This window comes from Uloborus diversus, chromosome 5, assembly GCF_026930045.1.
Source record: "Uloborus diversus isolate 005 chromosome 5, Udiv.v.3.1, whole genome shotgun sequence".
Taxonomy (NCBI): Eukaryota; Metazoa; Arthropoda; class Arachnida; order Araneae; family Uloboridae; genus Uloborus; species Uloborus diversus.
In genome coordinates, this window is record NC_072735.1 from 47,755,315 (window position 1) to 47,775,600 (window position 20,286).

The 20,286-nt window shown below is 32.9% G+C and overlaps 1 protein-coding gene across 1 annotated transcript; it reads right to left on the reverse strand.

Annotated features, from left to right (window-relative positions):
• Window positions 1–433: 433 nt before the first annotated feature.
• LOC129222058 (solute carrier family 25 member 35-like) lies at window positions 434–20,078 on the reverse strand. Its single transcript, XM_054856484.1, has 3 exons — window positions 19,618–20,078; window positions 8,817–9,035; window positions 434–3,496 (listed from the first exon to the last, which is right to left on the reverse strand). The coding sequence occupies exons 1-3, from the start codon at window positions 19,987–19,989 to the stop codon at window positions 3,176–3,178; spliced, it is 912 nt and encodes a 303-aa protein (XP_054712459.1). The 5' UTR covers window positions 19,990–20,078; the 3' UTR covers window positions 434–3,175.
• Window positions 20,079–20,286: the final 208 nt, after the last annotated feature.

The window sequence follows — 20,286 nt, forward strand, 5'->3', positions numbered from 1 at the left end:
TTAAAACCTATGTTCTTGATTAGAGAAAAGCTCCCTATGAATGGATGTCAAATAGTTTCATCTGTTTTGCATAAATATGTCAATTAGTTATATAAGAAAAACTACATTACTTCTATTATTTCACTATTACTTGTTATTCTTGCAACAATTATTATACTGTTTGAAAATTTAGTTCGAAATAATTTCAATTGCTTTTTAGTTCTATCATAAATACACATAAGTTTTTAAGAGTAATTTTAATAGTTTCTTAAAATTCTTATGCTAAGTGGTTTCTGCTAGTAAAGGTTTTTTTTTTTTCAATATTCTATAATCTTTTCATTATAGAAAAATTTAATATGCTGTTTTATAGACTCCCCCCCCCCCCCCAAAAAAAAAGAAATTGACTTGATATGTTTTTTTTAACCATTTTATTAAAAAAGTAGCATCTTTTTAAAATATATGTTTAGTTCAACAACTTTACACAACTTAAAACATTTAAAATACTGCATTTTTTACAAACATACATTGGATTTCAAGTAGAGCAAAGAAAGAAAATCATTACCATTGGTAACGTAAATCAGGGAAATTTGGTGAACTTAATCAGGGAAAAGTCAGGGAACTTTTTTTCACAGTTCCTGTCGTCACCCTGTACTAGCATTAAGTAGTCACATATCTCAAATCTTTGGCTTTTATAGGGGGAGGGAGGGGTCAATTTTCAGAGTACTCCCTCCACCCAACCCCCAGAAGTAAATGCTAAAATCTCCGTAGTTTTCGTAATATCTGAAATATATACATTGTAAAACAAATTTAAGTGAAAATAGAAAATAAGTGTTACAGCAAAAATCAATTAATGTGAGACATAAGATTTTCCTTCAGAACTAAATGAAATATTTATTTCAACAATCTATACAGGGTGTTCGGTTTTAACCTGCAAGACCTCTATTTTCGCTACTGTTAGTCCTAGATACATACTTTCAATTGCAAAAATGTTCAAAATCAGATGCAGAGTTGAGATGTTGAAAGTTTAAAGCAAAAATATAAATAGTCAAAAAATACAAAATTTAACTTTTTATACGGGCTATAAGTGTCCAAACTTATAGTTAGGGAAATAATCTCCATTGAAAAATAATTCCAACATATAAAGTTTGACTTTAGTATGACCAATATTCACGGAGATATGAAACGCAGTTTTTTGTGAACTTAAACCACTTTACACTCACAGTCAATAAGACCTTTTGAGGGAAAATATAGCAGTTAACAAAGGTTTTTAATTATATGCGAACATGGAGTGGTTTCAATGAACAGATTATTTCCCTAAATAAAAGTTAAGGGACCTAGGATCCGTATAAAAAGTTAAATTTTATATTTTTTGACTCATTTTGATTTTTGTTTTAATTTTTTAATATCTTAACTTTGCATCTGATTTCTAACATTTTTGCAATTGAAAGTATGCACCTAGGACTAATGGTTGAAAAAAAAAATAGAGGTCTTGCAGGTTAAAACGGAACACCTTGTATATTTCTTCAAAAGTACATGGAAATTACTTTTAAAATGTGAAAAAACAAACAATTTTTTTTTTTCAAATGTGATTTATCATAAAATGTTACTATAAAAATATTTTTGTAAATTCATTAAATAACAAAAGTCAAAACAATCAATGTATAAAACATTATTAAATTGTATACATAAACTATTTGGATAAGAAAATAAATGTCAATAGGGTACATTTTTATGTACATCCATGAATTCAAATGTTCAAGTAAATTTTTATAAATAAATAGTGATAGAATTTTATTCTTTTAACCTGCCATGAGGTACCTACATCTGGGAGATACATTACAGTTGAATTCAATTTCATAACTTCAAATAAACACTGGTTTAAATAAAGAGTTATTAGCTCTTGACTAAGTACATCATAATTTCATTAATAAGTTATCATATTCCCATTTCCCTTTAGCATACCTGAGAAATGCACATGGCTTTTCTAGTTGATTCAAAGAACATACCCTGTTGGAATGTTAATAGTTGCCTCATTTTTATTTTTTTCTTAAAAGCCATTTTGAGAATGATTTTAGTTGATAGGTGAAAATCTTTGTAAAAGCTTTAAATTGAATAAACACATGCATGAGGTTTTTTTTTTTTTTTTTTTTTTTTTTTTTTTTTTTTTTTTTTTTTTTTTTGAGATATTTATTTTAAAAATGTAATAGTAATTAGATTAAATAGATTAACAATGGTGTTCCTACAGCTTAAATAATATTGTACAATCTTGAAAAATACACAATTTTTCTTGAAAAAATATTTCTGTAAATTGGGGTAGGTGTCTTAATTGAAGATTTAATGTTATGATACTGTTTTATTGTTCCAACACCCATCAGGTAGGATCACTCAACCAAAGAGAAATCTTGAGTGAAGAGTTGTCAAATTTTTTAGCAAGAAAATTTAATCAGACTGCATGAACCATCACGGCAAAACATTACTAACTTTCTATTGCCAAAGCAAGTGTCAATTTTGATTCCTATTTTCTAATCTCTAAATTAATTTTATTTTTGTCATTCAGAACTGATTGTTAAAGACAAATTTCACTACAAGAGCTCTCAACTCTTGGCATCTCGTGTCCTTGCACCTGTTCACATTATTTTCACTATTTATTTCATTTGTTATCCAACTCAGATTTCAATCTTGCTTTTATCCCATAAGCAATATCACATAAGCATTGTTGTGCTTTTCTTATGATTCCTACCAATAACAAACGATGAATTTACAAAAGAGTTTATGGTCACATACTTTGGAAAAAAAACTCAAAATCCTAATGGAAACCAATTTTGGGATGGTTCAATTTTGACAATTTGAGTAAAATTTTTAAATATTACTTTATTCCCCAAAAATTGTACCTGCAACAATAAGCTCACGTTTGGGGTTATCCCTTCGTGTGCAACATTATACAGTATTTGTTTCTATTTTAGTTCCTCTGAAATAAACGATATGAAACTAAATATTTTACTTACTAACTTCAACTTTCAACAAAGATAAATTTTAAAACATGAGATTCATTAAATCACTCAAAATAAAATAATTAGTAATAAACTACATCTTAAAATGTAAAAAATGTGCATAATTGAAAAAATGAGATTTTAGAGTTGTTTTCAAAATCTAATAAATATAAACTTTTCAATCATAATAATATTTCTCTAACAAATTAACTTTTTTCAACAGCTAAATGACTACTGTATAGCTTTCGAAACTCACTCCAAAACATTAATGAAAGAACAGTGTGTGGGCCAGTTCTCAATAAAGATGCTGTACTCCCTTTATAAAAACCAAAAAATCCTTCAGATGCAGTAATTTTTCGTATACAGTCAAACAGGCCAGAGTAAATTAATCCTCTGCCTTTGCTATCAACACCTTGGTTATACAAACGAGTGGATACGACATCTAGCGGTGTCATGCACACAACAACTGCAAACCCTCCCAATGTACTAGCTAGAAGAGCTGATAACCAGCTATTTGGTTTGAAAATCTGAAAAATAAAAAAAAAACAATCTATAAATACACTGCCCTCAAAAAGTTAAGGTACAACATGTTTTTTGAAGCTCACCAAAAAAAAAAAAAAAAATGGCAGTAACAAATAAATGCATAGTTTGCATGAATGATAATAACGAACTTCAAAACAATTTATAAAAAAAGATAGCTAACACTTTTATTTTATAGAAAAAAACGTATCTTTATAAGTGAGAAAAAAATATGCAAATATCAAGCTTTCGTACTTTTGCGGATAAGTTGTGTTGGTTTTCAACTGTTGTTGGCAGTTTTGGTGATAGTCGATAGAGTTTAGAAAATGTCTCACAGGCGTCATTTACCCAATTCGTTAAGGTGTCGGGCAGCAGTGGCGTAGCTAGGGAGGGGCGGAGGGGGAGGTGCCCTGGGGCAGCAATTTTACGCTTTTGATGCGAAAAAATTTAACGCATTTTCCCAACAAGTAAATCACGCTTTTGATCATTTTCTGGAGTCAAAAAAAGGTCTTTGAATTCTAAGGTTGTTCTACAACTATGATAATAAAATTACTCAAATACAAAACATGTGTTGTTCTTCTGGACATCTCAGCATTATATTTTTTTGTTTTTCCTCTTCCTTCGTCTAAACCCTCAGACTGAGGGCAGTGTCACATTTTTCGAGAAGAGCAACCGAACCTTCATATCCTTTAACGTCACTAAACAGCCCAAAAGTGCAATTTTAGGCCTTGAGCCACGAAACATTTCGAAGGTATAACACCCACCCCATCCCTTTACACCTCATCTTTTAACCCAATATTGAATTTTTCAGATTTCAATACCAACAAATTCCTAAAGGCCATCAACCCCTAACCTTTCCGGTAACGTGATTAAAAATTGGTTTAAGATGTATCTTAAGGACATTAAATTCAAACTTTAAAATCACTATTGCATCCAATGGCTCAAAAAATAGCTTAAAGTTGAGTTTTTGAAACTTAAATTTCAAAAAAAATCTAAGGTAGGGACCCCAAACGTGCATGAAATCACTTAACGTCAGAACAGTTGGCTTCAAATTTCGTTTTTAGAAATTTCTGAGGGAAGAGCACAAAGCCTTCTTTTCTCAGTGATGAAGAGCTTAAAATGAGCAGCAGTTTTGAAAAAGATTTCGGGTGGGAAACCACCCTCCGGACTTTCTCTCTTGACCTTGTCCGTCAAACAATGGCTAAAGTTGCATTTTTAGGACGTCATTTTCAAAAAGTTTCATAGAAAGACGGGAAAACCATCTGATTTCCCAACGTTTTTGGAAATAGTTGGAAACTTATGCTGTCAAAGGTAGCCTACAATGGCGTTTTTGAAACTTTTGCATCGAAAAATTTCTAGAGAGCTCCAGAACGTTTCCTATTCTTTTTAACATCATCAAAGATAGACTAAAATTGATTTCAAGTTTGAAAATATTTCGGGAGGAAAATTCAGTCTTTGTTGGAGTAAGGGGAGGCCCTTACATCACTAGATACAGCCTACATTTACGTGTTTTTCAGTTTAGTTGAAAAGCTTTCCAGACAGCGCTGCTGAACCTTCCCCAATATCTTCATGCATCTAAAGATAGCCTAAGACTGCTTTTTAAGACTTCAATTTTGGCAAATTTTCTTGAGAAGTATCTACCCCCTAACGTCACCAAAGAAAGCATAAAACTGATTTTAATTTTGAAAAATAAAAAGTCTGGAGGGAGCACAACGCCTCTTTTCTATAAGCGTTACCAAAAATTGCTTAAAATTCCAAATTTGAAGTTATTTTTTGGAATTTTTCGGTGGGGCTCTGAATTCCTTTTTTTCCTTCTGAAAGAAAAATAAGAAGGAAAAAAAATAATTTTGCTTTCTTCTTTATTAAAATTTAATTAAAACACTTTTGACTCTTTAATGTATAAACTATTTCCCATCAAAAGGGAGGCAAATTGAGGAACTGCCCTGGGTGACAGAAAGCGTAGCTACGCAATTGGCGGGCAGTTGGATGGGTGGGAATGGGATTGTCGCAGGCTGATGCTGCTAAACGTCTTAATGTGCCTCGTAGTGTTGTTCAGTGACTTTGGGATCAATACCAATCCGAAGATTCTGTGTCCAGAAGACCTGTTAAAGGCTGACCACGAGCTATATCTGCAGAAGACTGTTTTCTAGTTCTTTTGACCTGAAGAGGACGAACCACTACTGTGCGGCAGCTTGTTGCAGACCACTTTGCAGCATCAGGAAGAAGAATCTTTGCTACTACAGTGTGAAATCGTCTTCATAATGCAGGTCTCTATGCAAGAAGACATGATGTGTGCATTCCCCTAAACGGACCAAAATGAAGGATCCGCTTATGCTGGGCAAGTGAACATGTTTCCTGGACCCAGCAGCAATGTGCTTCTGTGCTGTTCACAGACGAGTTCAGATTTACATAGGAAAGTGATTCAGCGCATCTACTGATCTGGAGGGAACAGCGCACTAGATACCATCAATCCAACACTATTGAAAGGCACAATTATAGAGATAGTGTATTTTTGGTTTGGGCCGGGATTTTTCTTGGTGGTCATACTGACCTGCATGTGTTCAATAGAGGAACTCTGACTGGTCTGAGATATCGGGAGGAGATCCTTGATCCATATGTCCGCCCATATGCTGGTGCTATTGGTAATGACTTTATTCTCAGTATTGATAATACACAACCTCACTGAGCTCGGATTGTTGAGGAGTATCTTGAGGATCAAGGTTTGGAACGAATGAAATGGCTAGCTCGATCTCCAGACCTGAATCCGATTGAACATCTTTCTGACTATCTTGGCAGACAGGTCCTCCTGTAAGGTCATTACATGAGTTGGAACAAGACTCATGTTGTTTTGATCTGTGTTTGATCTTTGCTTCCTATTCAGGTGTCCAAAAAACTTAATAAACAGCATGGAAAATCGATGCCGCCGATGCATTCAAGTTAGGGAGGGACACATTCCTTATTAGAACCCATTTTTTCATTGTATCTATGAGATTTTACTACATAACACTGTGATGTTCTGTTTTCTTCAAGAATGGACTTATCCGCAAAGATTGCTCTATTTTCTATAAATCGTTTTTGCAACAGACTTATACCAATTTCTATGATGCATTCAATAAAAAACTATTTAATGCACATATCCTCTAAATTTTTTGTTTCTACATTCATTCATTTGCAAATTAGAGGCAAAAAACCTGTTATACCTTAACTTTTTGAGGACAGTGTATTACAAAATATCAGTGCAGAAAAACTTCAAATGTACAGAATAACTTCAATTTAACAATATCCGGTTTAACGATTTCCTCAATTTAGTGATACATTTCACGGGTCCAGATGCATTCAACGTCTATGCTCCTCGATTCAATGATAACTTTTTTCTGTCCTTTGACAATCGTTAAATCGGGGTTGAACATAGAATGGTTTTTCAAATTATTTGAGACTTTCTAGTGTGTTTTTGCATATCATATATTGCACTGTATATTGCTTCATATTGAGTTCAGTTCCATTTATAATATTTAAATTTGAAAGATTGTCCATTTAATTTCAGGTAGTTCAGTTAAAAATAAATTATTTTAAATGTTGTTTTTTTTTTTTTTTTTAATTTTAAATGATTGAAATTGAAAAAAAATATGCTGAACTACATTATTAGCTAGTTTATTTATGCACCAGGCAGCAATCAAACTGCAACATTCCTATGAAATAAGGTGAGAGAACTGAACACCAGTAGAAATGTTCTTAAGATATAAGCATTATCAGTTAGGTTCAAGAAGAAAATAGAGATCAAATTAATTATAGAAAGGAAAATAGATTTTAAGTTTGCAATTGTGTAGGATATTTTAAGCACCAAATACACTCAAACCTGTTTTTGTGCAGTCGATAAGGACTGCATAAAAAAATAAAAATAAACACCCAAAACTTCACAAGTGGCTATAAAAAATTGTATATTTGCAGTTGATTGGGACTGCATAAAAAAGTCTCATGTAGAAAATAGTTCAAAATCTAACAATGTTTCTAGAAATTGCTTCTTTAAATGTCAAGATACAGCAGCTACTTTGAACCTTGACTAACCTTTTATGATCTAGTTTTCAATTACATATGCGAACATCAAAAAAAAAAATATTTACATATGTTCTAATTTTTTATATACAAAACCACTGGTAGCAAGAACTAAAGACATAGTTAAAAATTAAATATTATTGGGAAAAACAATTAAAAAACCAAAACATTAGTTTGAATTTTGAGATCTTGAATTCAAATTATGGTTTCTGCAATCATGAAATGCGATACAACCCTACTTCCTACCAGGGTTCATGGCTTTTTTTTTTTTTTTAAATCAAAAAAGTCGGATTTTTCTTATTTAAATCGGATTTTTCTTATTTAAATCAGATTTTTTTTAATTAAATTTATAATTATTTATTACTTTACTTTTATAAACATAATATATTTCATACAGTAGATGAATCTATTAAGCTTACTTTTCAAACTAAGATAAGTTCTCTAACTATTCAATACATTTTTAAGATTTATAAATACGTTATAATATTTCGATAGGAAGTAATTTTGTTTTATGCTTTGCTTAAAAATATGGTTTCCATCATCATGTATGTTTTAGTGTAAGAAACTATGTTGAGCAATTATTTTTCTTAATTATATCAGTGATGGTGTATGAGAAAAACTGAAAATTTTTATTTGGTTCTACACTGAATTGAACGTTAATTTTGGAGTAAAAGCAATATTGCAAGAAGGAAAATCTGTTTAACACACATCAAGGAATCTATGTAGTTTTGCCTGTTAAAGTTAAGATTGTATAATGCAGAGTAGTTAAATTTAGAGCAACACATTCTAAAATTGCAAAATTATTTAATAAAAATGAACTGATTTTAATTAAGGATTTTGATTTAAAAAAATCACTTGATTCAAATCAAATTTTTTTTTAAATGATTGATTTTAATCATGACTTAAATCAAACTGATTTAAATCAATGAACCCTATTCTACTCGTTAGGTTTTTTGTTTCTACAAACAGCTTTTATTGCAATAAAAATTTGAAAAAAACCATAATTTAAATTCAAGATGTCAAATTTTAAATGAATGCCAGGGGCTGGATGCTAGATAAGCGCGTGCATAAAAAGGTTTGTGTAAAGTCTAGAAGGTCATTTATAAATAATTCAATTCTAAGGCACATGAACCACCCACAGAAAAGGAAATGCTCACAGAGACCTGAGGAACAGAGAATTATAAGTATATCATAAGTCAAAGGACATCAACTACGGTCAAGTGAGAACAATAAACAATTGTGATTGCTCAATAAGTACAAAAAATAAGTACTTACATGAAAGTTATCTATAAAATCCTTTGTTTTTGAAAAAGTAGCCAACTGTGCTGAAGAACCACATGTAACTCTTGCCATTGCTGCACTAGCTCCACGCCATAAAGCAAGAGGGCCATGATGCTTAAGAACAGATCTAAATGCTTTGCTCATGCCTTGATGCTTATGTTGAAACCCCACAGCAATATTGGACGAAGACTGGGCTTGAATTTGTGTTTTAACCTATAAATTAAATTGCAATTTTTATATGAAATAAGTAGTTATCAAAGAAATGCAGAAATTAATACCAAGATCAATTTGTAGCTAGAATCATAATACAGGGTGGCGACAGAAACTGGAAAAAAAAAGTTCCCTGACTTTTCCCTGATTAAGTTCACCAAATTTCCCTGATTTACGTTACCGATGATAATGGTTTCCTTTCTTTGCCCTACCTGAAAAGCATTGCATATTAAATGAAATGCAGTGCTTAAAACGGTTTAAGCTGTTAAAAATATATAAGCTTTAAAAATATATTTTGAAAAGATGCTCCCTTTTTTTTTGGTAAAAATTGTATGTTAAATTATCGACAGAGAAATATTGTTGGAAATCTAAAACAAATACTTTGCATTCAGGAACCAGTTAACATAAAAATTCTAAGAAATCATAATAAAACTAAAAAATCTAAATTGAAATACTTGAACTGAATTTTCAAGCAGTTGCTGCAAAAATAACAAACAAGTGATAGTTAAAGTATGGAAGTAATGTAGTTTTACTTATGTAAATAATACTGCCATGTGCACGTAAACCGCAGTACATGCAGAAATTAGTTTTTGTGGTATTTGAAGAAATGTGTGTGGATTTAGTACTAACAATAGGAAAATGTTGGAATAGGACGTTTTTTTTTCCGCCCCAGATAAGCGAGTACAGTCAACCCTCGTTTATCGCGGTTAATTTGTTCCAGACTCAACCGCGATAACTGAATTTCCGCAAAGTAGAATTCTGTATTTATAAACCGTATATCCTGATTGGAGCGCATAAAACTTACTTGCGACAATTTAAATAGGTTTTTAACATAGGTAGAACGCCCTAGACATGAAATGGAGCCACCATTACATAAGCATTACTTAAAAAATTGCACAAAATATGAGAAAATGAGATATGTTAGACGTAATAGGTATCACATTGTTATTTATTGGGAAATAAACTACACACACATGCAGTTCGTACACACTACTACTAATCTATGAAAATAGCTCAACTTGTTCGATGATGAATTAATTGCCAGTTAGTGACCGTACGTGCCCCTGTTCTTCCTCTACATTTATCCTTATTTCAGGTATTACGTATAAAACTTAAAAATCCAGTACATTGTTCAAGATCATTTACAATTACAGATGTAATGATACAGTAATTTATACTTTTCAGTTAGTGTTTAACGATTAAAGTGAGATAGCGATTCCCAACTCTTTCTTCGACGATTTTACACCTCCACTCTCTCAACTACTACAACTACAGCCCTTAGAAGAGCTTATCTTACTTAAAAGACATACTTTGTTTTATTCTTATGTAGGAAACAGTTTACACGAGCGCATAAAAAAAAGCTAGTGACTTTATTTGAGAAAGAAAAAAAAATGTAGTGAAGCCGCGAAAGTTGAAGCGCGAAGTAGCGAGGGACAACTGTATGTGCAATAAAGGTAAACGTACCATAGATGACAAAAATGTAAGTGAAAAATGTTCAGTTTCTGCCCTTTATGCAGGTAAAGGGCAGAAACTGAACATAGCAGAATAGACATATTTATATAAAACAAATTGGAATCTATCATCATTAAATTATTACTTTAAATGAAAATGAAGACAGTTTTTACATATGAACTTGAAAGGAGAAAAACACAAGAATAGGTCAAGGTTTTTCTTTAGGGTCATTTCACAGTATTTTTGACATTTATCAGGGGTGATTGTGAGTTCATCAAAAAATACCTGAAAGTTTCAAAGTGAGACGGGGGGGGGGGGGGGGGGGAATCTTTGACCCTTATTACTTAAGTGCACCTTTGCCATAGTGTTAAATTGCTCTGAGTCAAAATATTGTGTGTACATGTGATTAAATTTTTAATGGGTTACAAAGTTACTTTTGAGCTGGTGTTATACAAATTATCTTGACATTTCTTTGTCCATCTTAAGAGATAGGTGTCCATCTTAAGGCTCTTGCAGGTATATTTGATGAGTATTATATAATTTTAAAAAATTGCGGAGGTAGGGAGATAAAAGCATAACAAAAAAAAAACATAATTCCGGTATTTTCGAACATAAAAATACCGGAAATACGTCCGAAAATACCGGAAATTCGGTAAAATACAGGAACACAATCACCCCTGATTTATGTAGAATCCGTAATGGTACCTTTTTTTTGCCATAACTTTTTTATTTACTGCTTGATTTGCAAATTATTTTAATCTGAGTTGGTGTGTTGGTAGGAAAAGCTCAAAATAAAATAATATGCTAATCAAACAGTAAATTAAAAAGTTCTTGCAAAAAAAGGTCACGTTACGGACTCTACATAAATGTCAAAAATACCATAAAATGACCCTTTAGCTTCATAAATGAGATCATCATCAATTTTTATGAGTGCAACTGAATTCCAATATATTAAAGTCAGATAGTTATCTGCATTGAAATTTATTGTAGGAATCTTGAATTCTTAAGCATTTATCGAGTTAAGCCATTTTTTCCCTTTTAAAGCTGTTGAAGGCCCAGCTCTCTCGCAAGTTTTATATTGTTGGTCAGCATTGATGATAGAATGTTTTCTTGGCATGACTACATTATTTTATTATACTGTTAAATTTTAAATTGTAATACTCTAACAAGAAACTTTCACGTTCTCTGATGGGAATTTTTTTTAAACCATAATGTTCTATTTGTTGTAGTTAACCTTCTTCAGTGACTTAATTCTCTCTTAACAAAAAAAATGAACTATTTTCATTTGAAATTCCATTCCACATTTTGTAGATATACCATTGATCTGTACTAATTTCATCAGGGGCAACGTCTGCCAAAGATACATCTACTTTTTGAAAGATTACTACAGTCATATTTTCACAGGACTCGAGTTCTTTCCCCAATTTCAAAATAATATTCTTTTGACCCAGCGGTTATTTCCATTCAGAGGTTTTTAGTAAATGGCGTAGTTGTAATTCATTTGCATAAAATTCATAAATAAACCATTGTAAAGAACATCTAAACAGCAATCTCAATTTTCCTTATAACTCCACTTTTAAAGCCTGTATTGATCATTGTTTGCATGTAACCTACAGCATGTAACTTAGAAATATCAATAATTTTCTTTCAAAAAGTTAATATGCTTATTTTAATGTTATGACAGCTACCAGACGCAGGAGTGACAAGGATATCATACTTTGTTTAAAGTTATGAGAGCAAAACAACTTGGTCTTCCATTGTCTTTCTAGATTTCTTTCTTTCCTTAATTTGAATCAAAATATTGCTCCTTCAACCGTCAAAGTACAGCATATACTTAAGAAAAGTGTTATTCCTCATTTTCTTTTCATGTCAATGGGTATATTTTGTTCTTTTCCTTCTGATTTTGCGACGATTGACTTCTTTGGAGGTATCTTCTTTGGCAATAATTCAAATACAAATGTGACAATCAGCTACAGGCTCTGGGCCCAGCTAGGCTGGTTCTAGGTCAGTTAGTTCCCAATGAAAATCAATGGCTTTCTTAAAGCTATCTACTCCCTTACTCATTACAGCTGATTCCTGTAAGCTGTTCCAAGTGACCACAACCCTACTAAAGTAATAGTTTTCCCTAATTTCCAGATTAGCCTGAGATTTAAATAGCCTAAAACAATGACCCCCTTGTCACGTTTTCCATGCAAAAATTTAAATAATTAAGGTGTTTCATATTGATAAATGTAAACAACTGGAATCATGTCTATATGACTCTTTTTTGCTCCAGGTTATACATATTAAGATTTATAAGCACCATAATCTAAATATGAAAGCCCTCTTACTTGCCTAGAAGCCCTTCTTTGAGCCCTTTACAATGAAAAAATATCTTTCTTCGGATAAGGAGACTAAAATTGAACAGCAAACTAAAGATAAGGTCTCACCAAACCCATTATATCGTTTAAAGCTGCATCCTCATATATATAATAGCCGATGATTGAGTAACCAGCGAGTTTCAACAATGAAACTCACGCCATGGCATGATAATTTGATAATAGGTTTTGGTAATGTTTAGCATGGGAAAGGCTTTATTGTGACAAGGCTGAACTCGATCCGGTATCTTAACTGTTTTACTGGTAAGACTGTCCTTTCAGGGGAATGAAGAAACGAAAAAATGGTCAACAATGAACGCTACCTATTGGAGTTCAGGATTCATCCACTGGAGTCATAGCGAGACCCACGTGATAACAGGCCAGACAACTCCCCCCCCCCCCTTCGTTACGCCACCAGTCGTCGATCTATGAACTTGGCGCGAAACTTTGAAAGCAGTGCAGTTTACCAGTGTGTTGCTTGCTCTGGTTGATATAGATGAAATAGGAAATATGTAACTTCGGATGCACATTTTTGAATACAATTCTGTTAGATTTATCTCTTCCTTTCCACGTACCGGAATGTAGAGGCAATTAAAATACATATATATATATAGTATAAGTCTTAAGTGTCTGCTGAGTGAAAATGAGTCAGCGATTTCCGCTTTCGAACAACCTGCATGTGAAGAAAAAAGCTGGGCGCCTCATGGAATAAATTTTAAAGTTCGGAGGTAAGTACTTTTCTCAGATAAACAAATTTACATTTCATGCAGTTAAGATTACTTAAGTTTTCCTCCATTACACAAACAATTGTCAGTTTCCTTTCTGATATCTTTGTCTGTAATTTGTAATTTCAGTATACTGCTTTAATATTTGAAACGGTTAACTTGCAACTTTTTATTTCTTTATTTTTTCAACTTTGTACACACATTTATTCGAAATGGATTTTCCAAGCTGACAATATACATATGTCAAAATTTTCTGCAAATATACTTGTTGCTATCAGAAGCAACGTAACTTGGTGTTGATATTCAGTTAATATGTAAACAAGTTTATTGAAACAGGCTTTTAAATGAACTAATCTTATATTTTCCGTTTCGATTAAATTGTTTCATACGCTAGCATGTGTTATTTTGATAAAAAAACATTCCTTGATGGGCTTCCGTAGTTCTGAGATAGAAGATTAGATTTGAACGCCTGAGGTCGTGGGTTCGATACTCAAACATTTCCCCCCAACTACACCCCTGCAATGTTATTCAAACAAGCTGGTTCTGTGCGTAAATTAAAATATATGTATATGGTTTTTTTTTCACTGTTGTCTTTAAGTTTTATGATATTTATGCACACACTGTGGTTAAGTTAACGGTATTCATAATTTCTGGGCTTGCGAAAGATTAATTTTGAGCAGTGGATACACAACGTGTTTTTGCCAAATGCTCTATGCTTGTTTGTTTATGCTTAAAAAGGGCAAAATGTCTTGAACTACATATTTTTTGAACTCCTTGGATTTTCTGTTAATAAGCTTTCAGGAACTCTGAAACTGTAACATAAATTTAATTAAGGGGCTGTCTATAAAGTATGTTGCAAACTTTTAAACAAATTCCCCCCCCCCTCCTCCTTGTTACATGTAACGCTGTTCAACATGAGCATATTGTTATAAACAACGCGTGATGTCACACTTGTTATCCCCTCCCTTCCCCCTGTCACAAAACTGTCGCATTGATTTCCAAAAAGAGCATACTCAGCAAAATGTTGATCTAAATTTAACATATATGAAGTTTTAAGTATTAAAGAAAGTTGCTAAAATGGTCATTCTGTGAAAGGTTTTTTGAAAAAGGTTACTTTTTCATCAATTAATGCTTTTTAAAATAATTTTTCAAAAGCCTAAAATGATGAACTATTAAAGCCCCCCCCCCCCCACACACACACACAAGAATCATTAGCAGCAGAAAAAGTTGAAAATGGAAAAGTAGCCGAATTCCAAAAAAAAAAAAAGGCTGCTTAGATATTGAATACATTTTTTTGATGTACAACATACAGTATTCATGATGTTGTATTATTCATTCTTTAATTAACGTTTTTCAAGTTGAATTCCTGTGTAATTTTTTGAGAGTGCCCTCCGAAGGGGGGGGGGAAGAGGTCGGAATCATAGTCTCATAGTAATGATAGCTTTTCAACGGCTATAGTTATAAATAACTGTGCCCTTGAAATTTTAAGGGAGATGGAGATGTTTTTTTTTTTGGGGGGGGGGAGTTTTCATAATTGAAGGGGGTAGGGCACCGTCTACTTTGGGGGATGGCACCCAAGCATTCATGTTTTTTTAAAAGCATAAATTTGCTCAGCTAAGTTAACATTAATAATCTGGTATTATGTACTTTAATTTGATGTTATGTCTTTGAAACGTATTGCAGTCATGTTTCCTGTTTACTTAAGTAAAAATGTTTATTTTTTAAAATTTCATTTAATTCTTATTCAAATACAATAGTAATATTATTTTTTGTTTTGATGTAATTGCAAAATGAAAGTTCATTTATTTATTTGAATACTTCTTAAGACTTAATGTTTCAATACAATATACGAGTAGTTAAAATGCGATTAGTTAAAAAACAATTTCGAATGAAAAATAAAACTGTTTATTTATGACTTTGTTTTAACATGATTGTAAAATAAAATCGTGTTTAATTATTTGAATACTTTGTAAGACTTATAAATGTTTTTATGTAAAATACTATGAATTAAGCTCAGTGTATTTTTTAATGTATGATTATCGGTTCCTTTTTATGTTTTCAAATGAAAAATTAGAACTTGTAATGCTACTAAAATAATAGAAGACAATAATAAATAAACCAAATAGTTTTATTTAACCAAAATATTAATCGAAGGGCTCACTTCCCAATATCATTGTGGATCGACAAACGATGACGTCATTTGCTAGTTGGATGGCCTTCCTATCTCGAAGGCCTCGGTCATAGGCGGATCCAGGGAGGGGGCCATGGGGGCCATGACCCCCTCCGTGAAAATTTCAAGTATAGTTACCCTTTTTTTCGAGCAAAAATGCAAAAAATTTCCTTTATAATGTATACAAAATATAACAATAAGGAAAACAATGCGAGGGGGGCCATGGTCACCCTGACAAAGTTTCAAAAATAGTTTAAAACCTTTTTTAGAGCCTTATATTAAAATAAATATTATTATTCCTCGAAGTCTATCATGTATGTAAAAACAATGCCGAGGAGTCACAAACCCACACGGAAGAAGTTTCAAGTAGTTTTTTAAAACCCTCCTTCCTAGCTTAAATTGGAAAAAATTGAATCAATTTTTTTCGTTCTAAGTGGACCTCCGAAACTCTTCAAACCCTAACCTTACCAAAGATAGTCTAAAATGCGTTTTAAAGTCTATAAAGTAGAAAATTTTCCAGGGATGGGCCTTTTAATCTCTCCTTCCATTAACATCACCAAAAACCCTCTAAAACAGCATTTTTAAAGTTACAATTCCTAACAATTTTCGGGGGAGTGCTCCAACCCTCTTAAGATAATTAGAATGCATCTTGAAGATTAATTGTAAATTTGAAAAATTTCTTGGTGTATGGTGAGGGCCCTTGAATCTCTCCTCCACGTAGCATCACGAGAAGATCGTATTAAACTGCGTTTTTAGCTCTACAATTGCAAAAAAAAAACTGCCGAAGAATCCCCGAACCTCCCTCTTCTTAACATTATTGAAGATAATGTTTGCGTTTTTAAAGTTTCAATTTCGAAAAATGGGCGGGGGAATGAAGTCACACCTGAGTCCTTAATCTTACGAAATACAATCAAAATGAATTTCTGAGATCATAAATCAGAAAAATTTCCTTAGATAAGCCCCCAAATCTCTCCTCCCTCTAACATCATTAAAGACTGTCCAAAACTGCATTCTTAGAGCAATAATTTTGAAAAATAGACAGGGGAGTGCCACCAAATCTCTTCTCTCCTAACATTACCAAAGATCGTCTATTATGCGTTTTTAAGAATACAAATTCCAAAATTTTCCCGGGGAGAAACCCCCGGACCCCCCTTACTTCAGAGTTAATATTATACTTACGGTTCGTTCATATCGGCTTCCTCTTAAATCAGAAGTCCTACACAGTCGCCTCATAAACAAACAGTGCTGATTACAGGAATACCACTTTGAGGCGACGATATATGCACACGTTTGTTAAGAAAAGAGGAAAATTATTGGGACGGTTTCACCTTTATGTTAAACTTGTGTGCCTTGTGGAAATTCCTTAAAAAATGCTCTGGTTAAGGTGGGCTATATTGATGGTTGTAATATTAAAAAATTTTCAATGCATCATATTTTTTCAAATGGCCCCCTCCGAGAATTCTGTCAGGATCCGCCCCTGACTGGAGTTAGGGTTACAATTTCAACTATCAAAATATCCCAAACAGGCAATGGCTTCGTTCAAATGTAGAAGAGTAGAGGCAATTTTCACCCGCTATACCTTGATGGGGGACTTTCTAGTTGATTACTTTCTAGTTGAAAATTGACGCTTATCTACCAGAGTCATCATCTTATGCTACATTTCGAAGTTTCTCATATTAAATGCTGAAAAAAAAAACCTTGACTTATAATTGTGTTTCTCTCCTTTTAAGTTGTTTATATGTAAAAACAGCATCTTCATTTACATTTGAAGCAATAGTTTAACGGTTTGAAATAATTCAAGCTAAATGAACTACTTTAAAAGAGTTGACAAGCAACGAGAACAAAGAATGCAGTTGGTATCAGCGAACGCAAAGAAAGTGTTCTGGTACAGCATGTGCGATTAGAGCGCTTAATGCACATTTGAAAGCAATTTCGCAATTGCCTAGATCATTCAATGAACTATATATTAAAAGTATTTATTTACCAAGAGTTTATTTCAAACATCAAAGTTTCAAATGCGAGGTAATTATATTTTATCATTACATTTTTGCCAGTTTGATGAAAAATCAGGCTAATTATTTAAAATTCAAAGTCAAATGGGCAGCTAAAGACATTATTTGATTTAGCTGAAATTTTGTATGACAAATAGGCTTGGTAAGAGGCAACTTTTCCGCATGTAGAATTTATATATTTCTCAATTTTGTTTTTTCCACTTTACCCTATTGTGTAGTACTGCAGTGCACAAGGAATACTACAATGTTGGGGTTACATACACTCCATTTGATCACTTACGTCCAGAGGCGGAGAGTGGGGCTTATAAGTGCGGGGGCAAAATTTATTAGACTATTTTAGGCTATCTTGAGTGACTAGATGGAAGAGTGGGGCTTCTGATCCGTCATTTTAGAGGAGTTTTATCAACATTTGGGAACTGGAAAGGAGTTTCCAGGGTTTTCTCCCAAATATGTTTGTTTTATTTAAAAAGTAAAGTCTAATTAATCATAAAAAAATGAAGAAATTGGACTGTCTTTGCTAATGTAAGGGTATGGAAGGCTCTTTACGGAAAAAAAAGCTTAAACTGATGTCTTAAAGACGCAAATTAAAGCCATCTTTAGCAAACTTAAAGCAAGTAACTTAAAGCAAGTTTGGGGTTCTCTGCCAGAAATTTTGCTAAGTTTAAACATTTTTTAAGTGTCTTTTAAACCTTAATTCAGAATTCTCTTTTATTGACTTAAGAAGATACGAAAAGGTTCAGAGGTTCTCCCAGTATTTTTTTTTTTTTTTTGGAACTGATGAAATCCTAAGAATTTAGTCTTGAATTTCTTTTGGGGACTTGGAGGAAAAGATCTCCGGATTTTTTTTTCTAAATTGGAGTCTTTAAAAACAGTTTTACGCTATCTAAGGGATTCTCTTCCTGATTTTCCCCACTCAAACTGGAATCTTTATAACGCAGATTTAGGTCATCTTTGAATTAAAAGGGCGAAGAGAGTGTGCTCGGGGATTTTCTTCCGGAATTTTTTTTAAACTGAAGCTTTAAAACTGAAATTTTAAATACTATTTGGTGACGTTAATATTCGGGTAATCTCACTCAGAATGTTTTGAAATTGAAATCTTAATGCAGAAGCAATGTTTGAAGAGGAAAAAATGCGGGGGACAGTCTCCCCCCCCCCCCCCCAATCACTGCCCACTGCTTATGTCACAAAAAAAAACCACCTGACCAGCAAAAAGTTTTAAAAAAACAACCAAATTTTCATAGAACAGAATTCCTCCCTATGAAATTAAGGCTAATCTGCCTTCTACTGAGCACTGCCCCCCCCCCCCATAGAATGTTGATGCAACCAATTTTCTTCAAAAGTGAGACAAAAAAATTTCGGCACTTAAGCACTTTTGCAGGAAGTGGCTGTGAAATGCTTTCCCCTTATTGGGAAATTTTATCAATTTCACATTGCAACATGAAAGTCACAACACAAATAACATGGCCATTGGCAAAATTCAATCTGCTTTCATTTTTCAAGAAATAATGAGTGTGTTTTAAGGCATTTGTGTATCAAAACTTATGCAGAGAAAATAAATATAATGATCAAATATTTGGACAGCAGTGAGAGAAAATTATTTTAGTTCTTTCAAACTTCAAAACAAACACGGTTTTGATTTGGGTTTCATTTTGCTTTGCACCAAATCAAATTTAAGTGCTATGTAAAATAATCAGCTAAATAAATATATCGAGTCATAAATAACCAACAAAAGCTCTATAAAATGAAAAACTATAAAAGGAGCGAGCATGGCAATGATGTAAGCGTAATTTTTCATCTTCCCTAACGTAAGTCGTCAAGCCAAGCGACGTCCCTATAACAGAAAGGTACCAAAACATTTAACAAACCAACCATGTAAAAAGGACTTCCAATTAATGCGCCAATACATCCTGCAGCAGCTCCAGCAATAATACTCCTAGGAAAGCTAACTTCTCCGCCAGAATGAATAAAGCCACTTTTTTGAATGTAATCAAATGTTCCTAAGCGAACCCCATTCATAAACAATTGGTACCACAGTGCAGGAACAAGGCCGTTTTGCAATGCTAAGATTCCATCTGCTTTAGCAATAACATAAAACGCATGAAATGCATTCTTATAATGTACTGTATAAACTCCTCTACTTTGCAGTTCGCCTTGAAGTTGTAAACGAGTCTTCACCACTTCTAAAGGATTAGTAAAAATACCAGCACAACATGCTGCAGCGCCGCCAATAACAAATTCCATCTAAAAATATGATTATCACACAGACTGTTATCACAACACAAAAGTTTTCTCGTGACCCTTTGACTTTCAGCGGTCTCTAGCAGTCGAAGGAAGATGGAATAAACACTCGATGATGTAAGAATGGTGTAAAGATTTTCGAAAGAATACCTAAGACGATTAGAGAAAACCAGTTCTGAGTTTCCTTTTGAGTTTACTGCTGACATTATAAAGTACAAAGTCTGTAAAGGATGATTAACATAAAGAAGTCATGAAATCCATCGTTTTTCAAACGTAAATATAAACACACATCATGTTAAC

Coding starts and splice junctions, on each gene's coding strand:
- LOC129222058 (XM_054856484.1), bottom strand. CDS start 19,989: ATGGAATTTGTTATTGGCGGCGCTGCAGCATGTTGTGCTGGTATTTTT. Junction 9,036..19,617: donor TTGGAAGTCCTTTTTACATG/GTTGGTTTGTTA, acceptor TTTAATTTATAG/GTTAAAACACAAATTCAAGC. Junction 3,497..8,816: donor ATTTTATAGATAACTTTCAT/GTAAGTACTTAT, acceptor TTTATTTTTCAG/ATTTTCAAACCAAATAGCTG.